Source organism: Atractosteus spatula, chromosome 3 (assembly GCF_055471065.1).
Source record: "Atractosteus spatula isolate fAtrSpa1 chromosome 3, fAtrSpa1.hap1, whole genome shotgun sequence".
Lineage (NCBI taxonomy): Eukaryota > Metazoa > Chordata > Actinopteri > Semionotiformes > Lepisosteidae > Atractosteus > Atractosteus spatula.
Genome location: NC_142708.1, coordinates 53,194,963 through 53,214,070, shown reverse-complemented (window position 1 = coordinate 53,214,070; position 19,108 = coordinate 53,194,963). Strand labels below are relative to the sequence as shown.

The 19,108-nt window shown below is 37.4% G+C and overlaps 1 protein-coding gene across 3 annotated transcripts in view; it reads left to right on the top strand.

Annotated features, from left to right (window-relative positions):
* The first annotated feature begins 739 nt into the window (after nt 1-739).
* The window catches only part of tnpo1 (transportin 1), a 57,359-nt gene continuing 38,990 nt past the window's right edge, over nt 740-19,108 (top strand). For all 3 annotated transcript variants that reach the window (XR_016090791.1, XM_088910117.1, XM_088910118.1), the window contains exons 1-5: nt 740-827; nt 969-1,082; nt 4,204-4,279; nt 10,524-10,673; nt 13,320-13,426. Coding sequence is in view for 2 of the 3 variants with exons in the window: in XM_088910117.1 (XP_088766243.1) it covers nt 759-827; nt 969-1,082; nt 4,204-4,279; nt 10,524-10,673; nt 13,320-13,426 (516 nt within the window). In the remaining variant the exon portion in view is untranslated. The remainder of the gene's footprint in view (nt 828-968; nt 1,083-4,203; nt 4,280-10,523; nt 10,674-13,319; nt 13,427-19,108) is intronic.

The window sequence follows — 19,108 nt, the reverse complement described above, 5'->3', positions numbered from 1 at the left end:
AATGAAATAACAGATGGAAGGCTCTCACCCCCCATATGATGAATTGATTTTTCGAGATATGTGTTGCATTTCTAAGGTCTTCATTTTGTCTCTTTGCTCTATTCTACACTATAATCTGCTATTATTTGAATATATATAAAATGTATGGGGAAATTAAATATAAACCTGCTGAGAAACCGATATATGCATTGTTCATACCATGAAAATTGTTTAATTTCGTTAAAATTAAAGCTTTTGCTTTAACATTGACTTTCCTTTATACATTTTGTTTAACAATTTATTTTCTTCAGCCTTAATTTAATCAGGTAATTTCGCACTTACTGTAATTGTTGTTCACAGCCCTACATGTTACATTTTCACGTTTTCGTTTACGTATAGAATATGGTTATCTTTTTTGTTTGCCGTTACCCATTTTATACTTGACAGCAAACGAGGGACTATGTTTGTGTGTAAAACTGTTATCGTGAACCTTTCCCTGCTATGCAACACACATGGCACAAAATGGCTTTTGGGCTACCTGAACGCTAAACAAATAAATGCCATAAAGAATCGTGTAGCTACTTCCGCTTTGTTAAAATCCTGCTGTGAAGGTTTCAGCACGATTTCCCATTATTGCATCCTCCTGGTTTGTCTTGAAGTGGTGCCAAGATACACATAATTAGATGAGCACTAGGACCTTGCGGGAACAGGCTGTTGTTTCGGGGCAGGATTGTAAATGCGCCATGACTCGGTCTGTACTGATCTTTTTACAAAAGTGAATGTTCCTGCGTTGTGAGGCCCATTTCTGTCAGACCCCCTTTTTCGAAAAAGACAATAAAAACACACAGGTGGGTGATTAGCTTGCAAACACCCTTCCTATCCAGTATCCTACAGTGCTTTGCGGCAGTAAACGTGCGATTACTTTTCTGCTGAAGGTCATCGGCAGTATTTTAATCCCGAATTTTATTCTGTGTCTGATCTCATTGCAGCAAACCAAGATGGAGTATGAGTGGAAACCAGACGAGCAAGGACTTCAACAAATTTTACAGCTTCTGAAAGAGTCTCAGTCTCCGGATACAACGACGCAGAGATCCGTCCAACAAGTATCCTTTTAAGAATAGCATCATAAGATGGGCCCATCGGATAAGATTTGCGGTGTTTATGCTGTGCTGGATATATAATTTGAGGTTTCGTTAACAAGCGGGATGGAGAATAAAACCACACTTTTGTACTTGCCATTGACTAGTCATTCACTAGCGAGCTCTTTTTTAACCATTATATAAAGTTGTTTATCCCTTTTGTCTTCACCATTTTATGTTTTTGGAAGATGATCAGTTTTTCTCGACTTGGGAGATTTTTTTGTTGGGGGTGGGGGTAAACAATACATAGCTCAGTATGAGTACTGGTTGCCAATTCGCTTTATTTTGTAACTTGTTTTGATTCATGTTTCCGTGATTATATACTACTGCCCAAAGATTGCCATTTGTCACAATCTGGATTAAGAAAAGCTTTAATGCACGTTTAAAATACATGTGCGGGTAAACCGGAGTACGTGCATGTGCTACAGAATGTAAAGACAGACCAAATGTGCCCTATGTGTAATACGGGTGTCGATGACAGCATTTAGTTTTTTTTGGCAGGCAATATATTAGTAGCACTCGCACCAGAGTTTTGCAATTTAATAACATGTACCTAACTGGGAATAAAAAACAGACCTGCTAAACTGCGGTCGCATTGTTTTACATTGGCTGGCTGTATCTATAACGCAAGGGAAATAACCTTTTGTATAGCAACGAAAAGTCGGGAATATGTCTTTACGTAAACATGCTAGATTGCGTTTTTATATGCGTCTTCTTAAACGTTGTTTAAAGAGCTTATCACCAGCGTCATTTACAGCGAGTTCATCTATCTCCGTCACTTGTCTTCCAGTGCGTAACTGGGATGCTAAATGTCTAATCCTTTGAGTGGAAATACTTGATAAAATTCATTTTTCTTGGTAAGCGGGGAATATGAGGATACAGTTTACATGATCGGGCCTCAATGGCATGAAATTGTGACCCAATAACGAAATAAAAATTCAGAAAATGCTGAGAGGTGGCTTAGGAAATACGTTCATAAAAGAGGTTCTGTCGCCGTAGGGCCTCTTGTGTTAAAAAAATTGTTGACCTCGTGCATTGGGTCAGTGATCTGGTTAAGCAATTGTACAGTATTAAGATCTTTAGGATCTTTAGTGTATGCCCTTAATACATTAATTCTGGGGGAAAAAATCAGTTCCAGACTGATTTTTTACAGTGTATGCACAGCGTTCTGGTTCGGAAAACTACTTGGCTAAGGATTTTGTTGCACTCGAGTCACGGTTTTCAGCTCATTGCTTATTTTATTGAGAACTTTGTGAATCGAAGGTAAATCGCTGCTGGGGGCGTCTTTCTGTGCACCTGCTCTACAGAGATACGGGCACTGTCGTCTATATCGGGAGTGAAAAGACCAGTCCTCAGGGTCTGGAATCTACCAGGTGTCCTCGGTCTACGTTAAACAAACTTCACTTGGGAGAAGTATTAAATTCTTCCAACTAAGCTTTAACTCGACCTCCCTTTGCTGCAACGTTCACCTGTTAAAAATTTAAAGAGATCTAGAAATTCTGTTTGAAGGGAACTTCTGATCTGTGATCGTGTTCTTGTTAAATGATCAAATATTCCTTTAACTTCTATTGATTTTTTTTTGTGGGGTGGGGGTTAATATTCCTTATTATAATGTGGTAATAAGAATATGCTGTGTCACCTCCCATCTTTGTGTAGGTGTTACATCTTAAAAACAAAGTCCCATGCACATTTGATGTTTTTGAGATTGCTGAGGAGGAGGTTGGTAATTTGGATGGTCTACAGGTATATGATTCTTGGAGGAAATGATACTGGATGTTTTTCAACTAAGCAGGAAATATAACTGGGTGTTCGATTGAAATAAATAGCTTAGTATCCATCTTACAATGGTAATTAAATCAGTTTTATTTTTTAACAGCTGTATAAACATTAACCAGACTACCATATCCTGTTAGTTTTGACTTCTTAGCTCATATCTCTGCAGCCTTCTTGATGTCTGTGTTTTTGTGAACTGAAGATTAGCTATTAAGATAGAAATAGTGCATAAGACCTAAAAACAGTCTGCCAGTTGATATCTGATACAAGCTGTGACCACCAAAGATATAGCAAAACTACGGTCTTGTTTTAATTATAATTTGAGATATGCCTTTAGAAGTTACTTGTGGCCTTTGGATTGGTTTCTTGTTCATGTAAATTTATTTTTTGCACTTGTTCAAAGTCTTATTTGCTGCAGTTAAGTGTTGACGTGACATTGTTCATATGATGAGTACTTCGCATAACTCAGTTCAATTTACTTGTTTGACAAACGGTAAGTAATACTAGCAAGTCATGAATGGTTTGCCTGCAATCTGTATTTAATTTTATGTAGACATATTTTATGTTGCATTACAGGTAGCTTGAAAGCATTAGTTGGGTTTGTATTATACTGGTTTATAGTTGTAACTAGTTTGGCCTTTTAACCCCTGTTGTGATGTGTGTGTGTGTGTATGTATATTCATGCATCTTTCCTGGTGAATAGGTAACAACTCAATTGTTGGATTTTTAATTTCTTTCCCGAAACTGTAGTTATAAAAATATTGCCTGTGTTAAACAAAAGCCTTAGGGGAACCAGTGTTGCTTTGTGGATTTGTTGCTAATTTTACCTCTTGCTTACATTTAGCTTTTCCTGCTTAGAGATACCTTGCTCTCTCTAAAGATCTGATCATCTGCTCTCTAAAAAATACTGTCAGAAGATGATTTAATAGGAATGCTGTCCGGTAAATGCACTGGCATCTTTAAGTTACCTGCTAATGTAGAAGTCCGGTATTGGAAATTAGCGTTGTTGAGGTCCTTTAATTCACATGCAGTAGCATTACCACAACACGTAAAATGATACCTCTCTTGACTTGTAAGAACTCAAGAAATCCAAAATGAGCTACTGGAGCTGAATGGCCTGTTTCTAGCTAATTGGTCTGAGGATCTCATCCATCTGTTTCTTAAAAAAAGCTCGAGTATCACCTTCAGTGTCCCATAAGCATTTGTGTAAAACAATTGTTCCCTGTTCTAAGTTTTGCTTGTTTTCCTACAGTGTTGTAAGTGGAATGTTATCCTTATTACACTGTTCTCCTTAACCTTACTGATTTTTCAGAAACTTGAGCAACTAAACCAATATCCCGACTTCAACAACTACTTGATTTTTGTCCTCACAAAGTTAAAATCGGAAGGTAAGGAATAATCTTTTTTTGGTTGATGTGGTTTTCTTGTGAATCTTAACTTGTTTCACACAATACAGTATTTTTAATAGTTCTGCAGTTTACTCTGGGTGTCTAGGCCTGAAAATGGTTTGATGGGTTAGAGTATTGTCAGACATACTCTGACCTGTTGATTAATCATTTAAATTTCACCCTTTCTCTATAAATGTTAAATATCTCTATTAATAAAACTGTTCAAATTGCACATATGCAGCAATAATGAAATTACAAGGACTCCGATCAGATTATCGGTGAACGGAATGGTTTTATGTTGATCAAAAAACCACAGTGCAACAAAACTGACATGCAGAGCTTTTTTTTTTAGGTACAGTTGAAGATCAGTGTAGTTTTCTAAGAACTGCATTTGATTTCCTTAGTGTCAGAAATGTCAGTGTGGTAAATATTTTCACAATGGATCCATTGATGGCTTCTAGAAATAATTAGAAACTTAGTGTGGTCTTTATTTGGTTCAGAAAGAGTTGCAGGAGTTAATGTATGTTTATATTTGAACCTTTGTTTGATTTTGTATGGTAGATTAAGTGATGCATATTTCTTCAACAGTACTTGACAAACCACTCATTATAAATCTTAAATGTTGCAAGCTGTTATTTAAACCCTTAGGCTTCATAATCGGTATGTAGAATTCTGTTATAAATGTCTTGTACTTTGATCCCTAGATATAGCAGGAGCTGCTTTTTACATATTGTTTGTCACATTTCCTGGAGTTTCAAGCAGCAGTGCTTGAAAATCATGGGCACAGAAAGAAGAAGCCAAATAAAACATCTGGATCACATATAATTGTATAATATGAACTGAAAGTTCTTATTCATCTTTAACAGACAATCACAATTTTAGTACTTTGGTTCCATGGTAACCTCCTTGTTTTTACTATGGTTGTACCAAGTATAACAACATTTCAGGTGTGGTGGTTTTAATAACTGCATCATACCACCTGATTGCTATGAAAAAGTCAGTTTATCTCATTTGTCTGACATCTGCCTGTGTGCTGCATGTTGAGTTTAATTGGGCTTTAAAACAAAAGTATCTTAAGTTCAAATCTAATTGTAGTCTGGGCTGAGACAACCATCTTTGTTCACGATGTTCCATTTAATGTAAGCATGTAATTAACTCCTAAAAACTGCAGGTGGGTTCCTGCATTTGCTTTTATTGAGTACCGCCAAGATCCTTAAAACTACTTTGCACTGGGCAGAGCCAAACTGCCACCAACTGTGTTCATTATATGTTCTAGGAAATCTTACTGTTATTGATGTTGTATGTGTGCTTTTTTTAATAGCAAGGAATTTAAGTTATAGAAAAGCATTGATGGAATAAATATCTTTGGACTTAGCAACTGAGCGTAGTAATTTCTAGGTGTCAAAGGAGGATACTGGATCTAATGCGAAGACAACAGCTCATGATAAGTTGATACTCATCATGACCGTAAGATGTTGATCCATTTCTGTCATGTGGCCAGCCTGCGCTGTGACGGCGGCGGGCCATTTAAAAAAAAAAACTGTGGCATGTGAACTTTCCAAGGCGTGATCCAGAGATCTTGGGAGCGTTCCCAGTTGATGTGAGATGTTTGCAGATGTCGAAGTTGAGGTCATCGTCGGTCACACGAGCAGACCTTCAGCTGATGCAAAACCCCAGAGTGTCTGCTGGAGAGTTGTAGCTAGATCTCATAATGACCAATGAAGGCAGCACTTGAGGTTGGAGGTCCACCCCACATGAATGTGAATCATGTGATTTGTCTTTTTGCATCTGGGCACCTTGGATGTCTGTCACACTGTTCCTCCCCATGTCAAGTGATGGAGGCTTGACAGAGATGCCAGCTGTGGTGGCTTAAAGGCAACAGAGGGAGATTATCAAGAAGGGCTTTTTCAACGACAGTTACACTGCTCAGACCTTTAGGGTGGTTCTTGCTTCTACCGGGTAGCATTAAACTGATGTATTTAAACATCGAATAATGTCTCTTGGCTCTTACTGAAGCAGGCAGTCTACGCCTTCCTCAAAGACAAAGGAATTGAAAGAATGGAGTGACCTGTCAGGTTAAAGGATGTCGCCTTCATTGCCTGCGTCTGAGATGACCTTTGTAGATGACCTTTGCATTTTGGCATTGCAATCAGTTCAACAACTGGTCCCTGCCCTGGGAGAAAGGTGGAGGAGAATCCCGGTCTTTTTTTTTTTTGATTGACAGAATAATTTATTGTTCTGGTAGGGTAGCTGTTTGCTGTAATAAGCGATCCCAGAGCACTTACCAGTTACCTTGGTTTTTACTCTACTGTATATTGCATCGCTATTGCATTGTTACCTTGGTTTTTACTCTATATTGCATTGCTATTGCATCGCTAAGGCAGTGTTTTGCTTCATTGGCTCATTTCTTTGTTTTTTTTTCTGTTTCATTATCAGTTCAAGATATAATACTGATGCATCTGTGTGTACTCAGAGGCCTGGTTTGTTTCTTTGTGTGTTCTCAGTTTTAAAATCGAGACTGCAGGATCAGTGGCTCTGAAATGGATTTCATTCCTGATGGGGATTTTAATTGTGCAAAACAGACATCTGGTAGCCTGGCTTAGCGACCTCAGCCACTGTTCACCCTGCAGCTGAGCTTTTTTTATTTTGGAAAAGCCATTTCATTCATTGTTTTCGCTGTGACCTTTGGTTAGAACTGGGCTCTGGATCAGTGTTGGCATTTGTTGATGAGGTTGGGTTTAGACACTTGGGGTATTCTCTTCATTATAGAAAAAAATACTGTAAATTTCTTTCAGGATTTCCCAGCTTTTCACATGATTCAGTTACATTTGTTTTCTTTTAAATTAAGTCTTGCTTGTTACCAATAGGTCTTAATTGTCATTCAGATAGCTATATTAAAAAATACTTGGGTGATTATAAAATGACTTGTTTTTGACAGTGGGTCAGATCTTTGTAGATTAAGGAGGTGTACTTCAGTACATCTTCCATAAAATTTACACTGTTCCGTAATTGGTATCTTCTTGCAATTTTTAGATTAAATGGGTTTTTAAATCTATCGGTTTAAAAACATTGTCACATAATTTTACTTTAAATTGCTCAGTGAGACAATTGCTTTGTCGTATTGGACATTTTTCTTATCATGTGGCATAAATAACATGTAATTCACCATGAACCTCATAGAGGTCGGTGAATGGCGAAAGTGTCACTTGACAGCTGGACTTCCCATTTGGTGATGCTACGTTTTCGTCTAAATATAAAATTGGCTGTAAATTTAGTTTGTTGGCTCTGTTGATTATAGAAAAATGAGTAATAAACAAAGCACAAATTGAGGGAACGGGCAAGGGACTGCCATCACCATAGCCAGCATAGTTGTCACATGTTTTTGGTTGCCTGAAGACGGAGTTTCAAACAGTTCTGTAGTTGTCTGAGATAAAATAGATAATTTGCTTAAATTTAGTCTCGCTGGTTGTTTGTCTTCATATACCCTCCCAGTTTGAAATGTGTTGTTCATGAGCTGGGCTCCCCAGTATGAACCTCGTACCAGCACAAGGAGAAGGAGCACTAGGATGGCTTTCCTACAGAAACACGAACTGGTTAGAGGTGTTGGCCGTTGCACGAACTGTGGGTCCTCCAGTGTTGGAGATCTCTTGCTGTCAGGCACCCGACAGCTCTTAGGATCGTTGGTGCTCAGAAAGGCATCCAGCTGTCCTCACTTTGGTGGCGCTTGGTCATTTTTGTGTACCATGGCTTTGAGAATCCAAGACAGTTGACTTGTGGCAATGCCTAAACTGGACCCAGTGATGTCCGAACTGCACTCTGAACTGAGACCTGTTTGGCAAGCTAAAAATAAGAACTTTATCGGCCAGTGGGAATGGGTTGAATTAAAAGTATCACATAGATAAGCATTAGGGCTGCAGTTTTTACTTCTGCCTTTTTTGGTTTCTTAGAAAATAATCATAAGATAGTGCCCCACAAGTTTTTGAAGTAACAGCAAGCTTGTTTTAATTTTCAATTTACTCTTTGATGTAGGAGGAGTCTTTTGTTGATCAATGTTGTAATTTACTGATTTTCAAAACCTTCAGGTGCTCTAATGAATTTGGACTCTTCTGTTTTTAAAGAGTCATTTAAACTCCAGTACCGCAAGTATACAGAGTTACAGCAAAGTAAAGGTCGCATGTTTTTGTTGTGTTTTTCCATCTTGGAAACATGCAGAAAATATATATATATTTACTTACAGATTTCTCTGTGCATGAATACTTTGATTTTGGCCTTTCGAGAACATAAGACTACAAACAATAGGAGGCCATTTGACCCATTCAGCTCATCCAGCTGTTTTTTTTAGAAAAGCTGGGGTATCGGCTCCAACAACATGGTTGTGTAGCTGTTTCCATCCTTCCACAACTGTTTGAGGCCTTCATCTGATTTAAATACATTCAGAACTTATTTACAGCCTTTATGCTTTTCTGTTAAAAACAATTGAAAGTGTGTTGTTCATTACCAGGCTGGCTTTGTGGTCTTCCTTCCATTTTCTGTATATATCCCATCACCAAAAAATATTCCAGATTACCATGGTATTTTAAAGAAATATATAATTTTGTGTTCAGTAAAAACTATATTTCTCTTTAGCTCATCATGTTAGAAATCACAAAGGGATAACAGCAAACAAACAGTTTTTATTCACTTGAGAAATTTAATGCATTTTCTCAAAGGAGTTGTTTTGCTGCCTCCTGAAAGGCTTCCTGCTGCATTTAGCTCCAGATAGGCTGGATTTGCATTCAGCAGCAATAGTTGAAAGAGTATAGATAAAATTTTGCAATTTGCTGCAAACCATATTTATCTTGGTAAAAAGATGTGAAATACACAAGGTCAGTTCATTTTCCTATCCTGACTGGGTAATTCCTTTTGTTTCCTTTATCCAAAGCAACCCTTTATTTTAAATATTAAATTTAGAATGCACTGAAGAATGGAGAATGAAGAAATTTATTTTTCTGTTCTGTAAGAGATGCTCGTCTGTTTAAAAAACAGACGTGCAGGGCTGGACATTAATATGCAATGCCTAACTTCCCAGCTTTTCATGCATCATTAGTCATATTTCAGTTTTGCTATAAGATATAAGTGTTTACCGATTGTTGTTTTTTGAGTAAATAAAGGTTTTAGGAGCTGTACCAAGAAGGCTCTTACAATTGCCGCCATTTGAGACAGCTCAAATGCCACTGCTTCAGTGCTAATTTAAGATTGTCAGCGTTCTCTGCATAGTGTCTGGCTCTTTGATGTTACAGCACCCTGTGGAAGGTTTCTTTGTTTTCAAATACAGTGCACAGAGCTGGGCAGATAGACAAAAGGATGCATCAGAGATTCACGTCTGGCTGTTGTGTAGAGCTTTTTATTTTTGAAGGAACAGTACTAAATCCTTGGTTGTAACTTGGTATCAGGTAATAAAATATTCAAAGGAGATGCGTAGTACTGCAGTGAATCTTAAGTCCTTTGTGCAGTTTACAGTGCCTGCTTTGTCACCCAAAGGGCGTGTTACTCACAGACTGTTAGGTTGTATTTTGTTACTGTAGAGTCCTATTCCTTTTCAATCAAGGAAAAGCCTTGGAAAGCAGATATATAAAATGGTCATGCCAGACATTTTCTCCTTGTTTGTGTGACTCTTGAGTTTTTTGGGGGGGAATTGAACCAACTGCATAAAAAAGATTTTTGGCGATTATTTTGGTGGTTTTGTAATTGCAGTATTGACATGCTTTACACATCTGGTTAGTTGCAAATGCAGATGATGATGTTCTCATTGTCCAGAAGAGAAATTAAGCTGGTCATTGACCGTTGTATTAGTTTATTCTGGAGCAACATAAGAGACATCTTGCTATCAAATCCGTTGAGTGGAAACTGTTGTTATACCTCATCCAGCTGGGGATCAGTGTGATTGTACTGAAACCATTCTAATTCCCCTTTGCACAGCTGCTTGCTAAAACATTAGCTGATTTTAATTTTCAGGTTGTGCTGCCTTAGGGAGGTTAAATAATATTTATAGCCAGACCCTGACATTTCAGTTATCTAGTACCTGCTTTATTTAAAATATTATTATGAAAGGAAGGTTTTCACAGACGTTTGCAATTGAAAAACAGCTTGTAGTAATAATGTAAATGAATTGCAGCCAGGGACTGTCCTTTATATTTGATTGAGGCAGGTGTGCTGTTTTCTCAATACCTGAAGATATATTGTTCTCTTCTACTTTTGTTCACAGATGAGCCCACAAGGTCCCTGAGTGGTCTGATTCTGAAAAACAACGTCAAAGCCCATTTTCACAACTTCCCCAATGGAGTGTCAGACTTCATTAAAAATGAGTGTCTGCAGAACATAGGTGATTCATCCCCACTGATTAGAGCCACTGTGGGTAAGTTTTCTCAGTGCTTAACTAGAGGTTGTGGAAGTATTCTGGCTCCTAATTTATGTGATGACTGGTCATCTTTATGGAACAAGAAAACTGATGAAGGAGTGATTTATCACCTGTATCAGCTGGTTGGATTTTTTTTTAATTCTTGTCCTATTAAATGTGTGGTGCTGCTGTAAATGTTGGAGAGATGTTTATCACATCTTGGCTCAGAATTACGAGCCCAGTAATTGCACGTGGGGGAGCATAAGGAAGTGTGGTCTGACGCCACTGACCCTCCCACCGTTACTCACACATCACAGGCTTCGTAGGGCCTGTTTGAGGACAGGTACGTCTCTCTGCCGTAGTACAGCAACCCTGCAAGGGCCTGGGAAGCCACAGGGGGCGCTGTTGCCCAGATTGAGAAGAGCCTTTGGTAGTGCTGAGGCAAATGGGTGCTGCAATAGTGAATCCCAGTCACAGTCGGCTAGTGAAATAACTGGTTCAGACCCACAGTGCTTGGATCCTAGAGCTCGGGCAAGCGTCTTTATCGGCAGAAACAGAATGTATGGCAGAATTGTTTGTTACATTCAGCGTTGTGGAGTATAAGAAAAATTGAAGAGGATACATATTTATTGCAGCTGCTTGTCAAGAGGGGAATAAAAATACCAGAACATACTGTATGAAATGTATCTGCACTTTCTTTCTTGCTTCTAAATTAGTTGGAAACCTACATATCTTTCCCATTTTGGTTCTCTTTAATCAAATGTATTTTCTTCATCTCTAATTCTGTTTGTATTTTTTTCTCTCTGGTATATCGCATCCATTGGGACCTTCCAGATTTGAACAGCCTGTTTATAGTCATCTTTCCCAGCCTCTCTTTAAATAAGAAATTAATTCAAAACTTAAAGAAGATTTTAATTGTAATCCTTTTTCATCTTCCAAACATTGTCACCTTCAGTTCACTCGATTATAGCAAGGACATCTTTGTTATATAAATCCTGAAAGTGAAGCCTACAGTTTCAAGAAAAAGTCTGTGAACCCTTTGAAATTACCTGGATGTCTGTGGTCTGATCTTCAACTAAGTCACAATAATAGACAATCACAATTTGCTTAAACTAATAATAAATAAAAATAATTGTACTTCTTGTCAATATTGAACACATATGAACCCTTGTAATTAGTAACTGGTAGAACCTTCTTAAGCAGCAATAACCTCCACCGAACGTTTCCTGTAGCTGCTGATGAGACTTGCACAATGGTTAGGAGGAATTTTAGTTCACCACTTTTATATTTTCTGTAATAAATATTGTGAACTGTAAATAAAGTACATTTATACTTCTGTGAAATTAGCTATTTTCAGCAATAAATGAAGTGAATTTTTGGGGGTGATGTATTTGGCATGCTATATGTCCCTGTTTTAATTGAAATATGTGCAAATACAATGATGTAGAAACCAAAAAATGAAATAGCTAGAAAAAAAAGACTTTTCTGAATTGCAGTTTTGTTTCCATCCACATTGACACCTGCTAATTGCCATGTCAATCTGAATGGAGACTGCAGTTTTTTCCATTTATAATTATTATTTTTTTAATAATCCTAAAATTAAAGTCATCAAATCGCTTAATTTAGTCACAGTGTGAAAGATGTATTAAGCCTTTGGGGTAATAAACAAGGGAGTGGGTGGGGGGGAATTAATGCATTGTGGCTGTGCTATAATTTAAAGAATAAGTGTTTTAAATTCCTAAAATCTTGCATTTTGGATAGACCAGTAAATTGATAGTCCCTTTAAACTAAAAGCCCTGTGTTTTTGCGGGTTTTTTTTTGGTACATAGCACAGATATTCAGGTCAGAAATAAGCAAGTCTTTTTATAACATAATTCGTTATAACATTACCAAAATAACTTTAAATACAGGTAGGGGTTTTTCAATATTAAAGTCTTGTTAACTAGACCAGTGTTTCTCAGCCTTCTGTATCTCCTGGCATACTTACATAAATATAAAAATAGTGTGACACACCTCCTCCCTAAATACACATGTTCTCTGGCCAGAGACATTATTATTAATAGTGTAAATAAAACTTATTTCGATGTTTAATCCGTTGTCATCCTCCTTGTCCCAGTGGGAATTGATGACCATGAAACACGTCATCTGTGTCTCTTTTGTGTTTTACGTCTTGTCAGACTTGAAAGTCGAACTCGCATTTCTCTTGTGTGCAGTCTCAAAGCAAGGCCCCTGTTTAGAATTTGAACGTGCCGCACAAGACTTGTTACTTCAAAAAAACATGAACAAATTTTACTTTTTTATATCTCCCATATGAGACTCAGCACTTTTTAATGCCTGAAGGTGTGCCAAAGCCCAATGTTTGAGAAACACTGAACTAGATTGGCAATTATACTGTATGTATTTGCTGATAAGAATTGAACAATTTCCCTACCTAATTTATGGATTAGAATTTTTTACAATTATTAACGAACTTGCAAACTGATTAAACCTATGTTGGAAGGTTTGGGTGGGAAGGAGAAAAGTATTGCAGTGTTTCGTAAAATCTGAATCTTGTTTTCTGAGCTCCTTCATTTTTAGTGATTTGTAATTGTTTTAAATTGGATGATACACAAACCTAGAGACTAATCAGTCTTTTTATTTCCTGTGGTTTTCCTTTTTTTTAAGGTATTCTGATTACAACTATTGCCTCAAAGGGAGAGTTACAGAATTGGCCAGAACTTCTGCCGAAACTCTGTGGTCTTTTGGATTCTGAAGATTATAATACCTGTGAGGTAAGGCGTTTCATCTACAGAAAGGAATGTGGTAGTTTATGGCTATGCAGTCCTTTCAGTATTGTTCCATCAGTATGTTGAAAGAGGTGAATGGGGGAATGAGTAACAAATGCTATTTAATCTGATGTTCTTGGTGGGAAGGGTTTAGTACTAAGCTTAATGCATTAGAAAAATCTGTAGCCCTACAGTAGCAATTATATTTTCAATTGCTGTACACTGCTGATTTCTTTAGGATTGGGTGTATCAGTGTTCAAATGACTCAGTATTTATGTGCAGCACATTGAACACCTCAGGATGAGTTTGCATTTGCCAAGATGAAAAAAGACAGGATATATGGAGCTTCTCACACCGCAAGGTTTTGAGCGATTGAGAGAATGCTGTAGTGCAGCACAGCTGTTAACCATAGCTATTGACCTTCAGGATATTTAGAGTGTTTTTGGATACTTGTTCTCAGAAGTACGTTGTGAATAGACCTCCCCTCATCATTTTGCAAGACCAAGCGGAAACCTGCATACACGAACTCAAAGTTAATGACAACGTCGGTGATTTGTTGTACCGAAATTGAAAGTTTTTTTTTTTATTGTCAGGTCATGTAGAAAATGTGTAGCATGATGACTAAGTCAGAGATTAAGGCTGTAAATGATGTTTAAAAAAACAGTCCATTTAATTTCTGTCAATCATTTACAGGCAGAGGTGTGGAGTTTAGAAACCGTTTGAAATGATTTTTTTTCCTTGGAAATCATGTTCCTAATCGCAAATAGTCCTTAGTGTGTTCCTGTAGAAATGAATTGCAGGAGCTCCACTTTTTTACCTTGTTTCTAATTACAATGAGTTACTGAGTGCGCTCGGTGAAAACCTGTGTAGACTCAGATTTAAAAACTGTTCATTCCTTGCCCAGTAATGCTTTTGGGTACATTTTTTTTAATACATTTTCTCCCTTATTTAGCAAAGACTAATTCTGTTTCACTTCACATGAGCATTTTAAAACTCAATTTAAAAATGTATGTCTTGGAACTCGTCTGCTGGTCTAAGTAAACCTCTTTGAGGTTTCTGTTCATAGCTTTAGTGCTTGACTCAAGTTTAAGATTTAAGAGCAAAGCTTGTTATGTATAAGTTGAATGCCAGTGTGTAAAGAATTATGGAGGCATGTTCTGGATGACAATTCAGTAGAATATGAATATTGTGATTAGTTTAAAAGCAGTGTCTCTGTGAGCAGAATGACTGTTAGCTTTCAGTATTTCTTAAAAATGTCTTTCTTTAATGTATCGTCTGAGCAGACAAAAGCAATTAGGACTTCGGTAATCCTTTTACCTCTGTGCAGTTAAAAAATTCTATATTTCCAGGCAAACTTAATATTATACCCATTTGTATTCTCAGAATAGTGTCACCTGATTAGTTTAAGCAGTTCATTTCTGCGTGATACCAGTAAGGTAATCCTCCACATTACTGGCACTTTCATTTTCTGTTACTTAATGAGTGGGATTTAACTACAAAACCAATTTTTTAAACAATGATAATTGCTTTAGAGTCCCATTAACATGACAGAAATAATTTCACGATGGCAGCCTTAGTGATAATTCAACTGATCGCTTGTCCTTAATTTGCTTTATGTGTTGAGTAGTTTACATAAATATTTGCAATAGGGATGCAACATCAGTTTTCCTCATCATAAGCAAATCAAAACTGTGTGTACAGAAACAAATGATACAATCAATGTGAGCACAGTCATACCAGTTTGTGTTGCGAATACTTCATTTTAATGTATTGACATAAACTGCATGTTGTGTCAAAACTCACTGTGATTCTTATAGCACTATTCAAATGACATACGGTAGGAGGCATTGCTGTTGTAAGCTAGTTTGGGCAATTCTGAGTGTACTTGTAACCAGCTTGGCATTTTTACAATTGGAAAGTTTTTGCTTAACTAGATGATGAAACGTGGTTTGTAAGAAAATTTAACTTGAGTTCACTTCTAGAAAAACTGACATTTGATTGGATTTGTGAGAATTGTTGAACTTAAAAGTATTTAAGTAAATCACAGTTCAAGTCACTTATAAGTAAACTAGGTAAATCAGTTGCTTAGGGATTGTTGTGTTGGAAATTGAGGTACTTTATCACATGAAGTTTGACTTTGAGGAACCATTAAAATCTATGACCTCAAAATTATATGTGGAAGAAAACTGGTAAGCTGTACCCAACTCATAAATCATATCTCTTTAAAAGATTAGAACATCTTGTAAGCTACGGTCAAATTGCTTTCACCGTATTAAGTTTGCTTTTGTGGTGTATTTAGCTTTTCCAACTAGCTGCGGCAACAATGGAAGATAAAAGAAAAATGCATTTTGTAATATAGTATTTTGTTGTTCACTGCTTAATTTGTGATGCTAAATGATATGGCATCACTGCAAAAAGTGTTATAATGGTATCGTGTTCTGTTGGCTGCACAAATGATTCTGTAAATGTCTCTTTTGATTGTAAATGTTTATGGAACCAACGAATCTCTTGTAGTTCACTGCTTTCTCCATACCTGCTGCTGCAGTTTCTGGCTCCTTTTCACCTAAATGGATTCCAACTATTAACATGTTTCTTTCCCAGCTGGTTCAGTGATGGTGTGTAGCCATTATCATACATAAAGCAAATTATTTTCCATGCGGAGTTGATATCTGTGGGAGTATATCCCTAGATGGTATATAAACATCTGAATATAAGTTTGGTAAGATAAGGCAAAACTAAACTTCTTGTTAATTGTACTGTTTGTGTAGTTATACTGCACTAGATATTCAGGGGGATTTACTTGCTGTCAGCTATGTTGAGATTTGCCGTTGTACTGCGTTAGGTGCTCATTTTTAAATCCTGCAGAAACTGTCAGAAGCCTTGGTTTAATAGCCGTCTAAAATATTTCTGAACCAGTAGGTTTTGTGACTTGAAAAGAGCTAGTTCCTTTTCATCCCATTCCAACTGTTGTGTGTGTTAGTACTTTTTTTTTTCTTCAACGACGTGGGCAAAATGAACTGGTGTCAATTTGCAGCTTCTGGTGTGTCTGTCAGAATCTAGCCTTTAGTTCCTTTTGTCTTTGCCTCCTTAAGCTGTCGTCACACGACATGACTTTTCCTAGGATTTCAGTCGTAGCCTTCATTTACATAATCGTAAGAAAATCACAGTGAGTTGTAGAGAGTTGCAGCACGCGCCCGTTACCATCGGGTGTAGTGTGACACCCCCAGCGACTCACTCATAGCACTCTTAATAGCCCCTACGACTCTCTGTGACTCGCTACGATAAAATCAAACGGGTTTGATTTTCTCATAGTGAGTCACACTCTTGGTTCTGCGACAGTCAACAACCAATAAGTGCTCAACCAGAAGTACAATGCATACAATACGCCTGAAAGGAATGCAGGAAAGCATGTTTTGTGTTTGTTGTTTACTTTCGTGCGGTGCTCCTCCTCTTAATCCGGTGTGCTCCACGTTGATTGGCTGCCGCAATGAGGCGACCTCGCGCTACTTTCGTGGCGCAACATGAGATTTAAAACCATGATGAAAAGTCGTGATCTTGTAACTGGTCACCCCCTGCGATTCCTAGTCGAATAATTTGACACCCTCTAGGACAGAAAAGGCAGCGAGATTCAGCAACTTCAGTCATTAAATTTGACATGCTCTCCGTGTTGAGTCTTGTAGTGTGTCAAAGGCTTTATCAGCTGAGTCATTTGTTTTCTTTTTGAGAGGTCAGATAACATTGTTTTATTACCTTCATCTCTCAAGGTTTTAATACTTTGTAATTCATTCACTTTGGCAATTAAGTTGTTTGCAGTGAGAGCACACCTAGTGATCCAAGAAAGTTATTATATGTTATGGAAATGTGTAGTTCTTTAAGGACTGCAGATGAAGGTATCCACATAATTATATCCTTCAGTTACATACTGGGTGAGGATCATTTAAGTTGGAGCTGTTAAGAATTAAAGCAAGGGTTTCAAACTCATTCACACTGGGGGAACCAGATTTTAATTAGATTTACTTGAAAAAGTACTTGACCACACCATACCAGAAATACATAGGTGTATACAAGTATCACTGATGAAATGCAAGATATCCAGGCTCTGGGATTAGTGGTATTGTGCACAGGTCTTTTTTTTTTTTTCTTCCCGCCCATATTGTGCAAAAACATGTCCCTTTCAAAATAGATGTGTTTCATCATCAACTGGGCTCTTTTATTGGATAGAGGTAGAGAACCATAGGTAGGGCGTCATATGTTTGACAGATAGAGAAACATTGCTAAGTGTGTTGGGTTCGAGTGTAGGCTGAGAAGGCTTGGACAAATCCAAGATGAGGTTCTGACTACACCTGGGACGAAGGTGTAGGAATAAAGAAGTTTGGTGGGCCATGAGCTGTATATTTGACGCTACTGAGCTAAGGGTTTTTGTTTTGAGATTATATGTTTTAGTGATGTGGACCAGAGTTACTGTCTTAATGTCTATCTGGTGATTTAAACATTGATATAAAGGAAATTAATCTTGGATTAAAAAAGCTTGTAATATAGAGCATCAGAAAGGGTTTTGTGTAATTTCTAGTGCTATTTTATGTTTCAGTGTTCATACTTTTGTCATTCGTTTTTGAATATTCACGTTGGTACTTGAATAAATTATTTTATTGAGGCGCTTAAAATCACTTGAGATCCTGAGGGGGTTTTGACCTTGCATTAAATGGCTACTGAAAATAAATGGGTATTGATGGCTTCACCTAAGAATGTTATTTAATTAAATGAAGTCTTTCTAGCTCTAGTGGGTTTTATAATGGAAGTGCTAACATGTTTCTAGTAAAGGCAATTTTTTTTAAATGAGTGTTGTAACTATACAGAAACAAAAATATACTCAAGAATAGTTATAACTGCTTATAAGTGAAGACTGTTGTTTAAGCACTGCTTTTGTTTTGCTGATTTTTCTTTGTGGTTGTGTTACGGATATTGATTCCAGCAGCAGGAAACCAAAACTGAGCAGGGGCTGTGCACTGCCATGAGATAACATGAAAAAAGGCTACTAACAAGAGGAAGCCTTTCGGCCCAACTAGCCCATTTGGTAGTTTGGATTTTATCGATGCAAGGATCTCATCCAGCCGTTTTCATGAAAGATGCCAGGGTATCGGCTTCAACAACATGGTGGGGTAGGTTGTTCCACACTCCCACAACCCTTTGGCTAAAGAAATGCCTCGTTCTTGGTTTTAAATGCTCTTCCACACAGTTTCCACTTGTGCCCTGTGGCTCGTGTTTCTCCATTTCCATTTCACTGAATAACATTGCCTCCTACTGACATCTGCTCAGTAGGAGTTATACTGTGAAGCCACATAACACCAGTTTCTCTACACGTGGTTTGTGTTTTAACAGAGATAACCAGACATTGTGTTGCATACTGTTATGCCATGACTGTTCATTTTTATTGCAGGTAGCTAATGTTGTATAAAGCTTTTTGACTCCCCATTAAACACAAAACGTGAAGAGCCCTTTCATCTTTGTAAATGCAATTTGGATGTTTAAGAAGGTTAATGGTTTCTCTGTCCTCAGTGACTAGTTATCCTGATTTGCTTTCTTTAAAATTACCCACAAGTGTCCCAGAATACATGGAACATTTGAAATGAAGCTCCTTAGAAACTCATATATTCTAACACGTCGATGTGTGAAAAATTTCGATAGTAC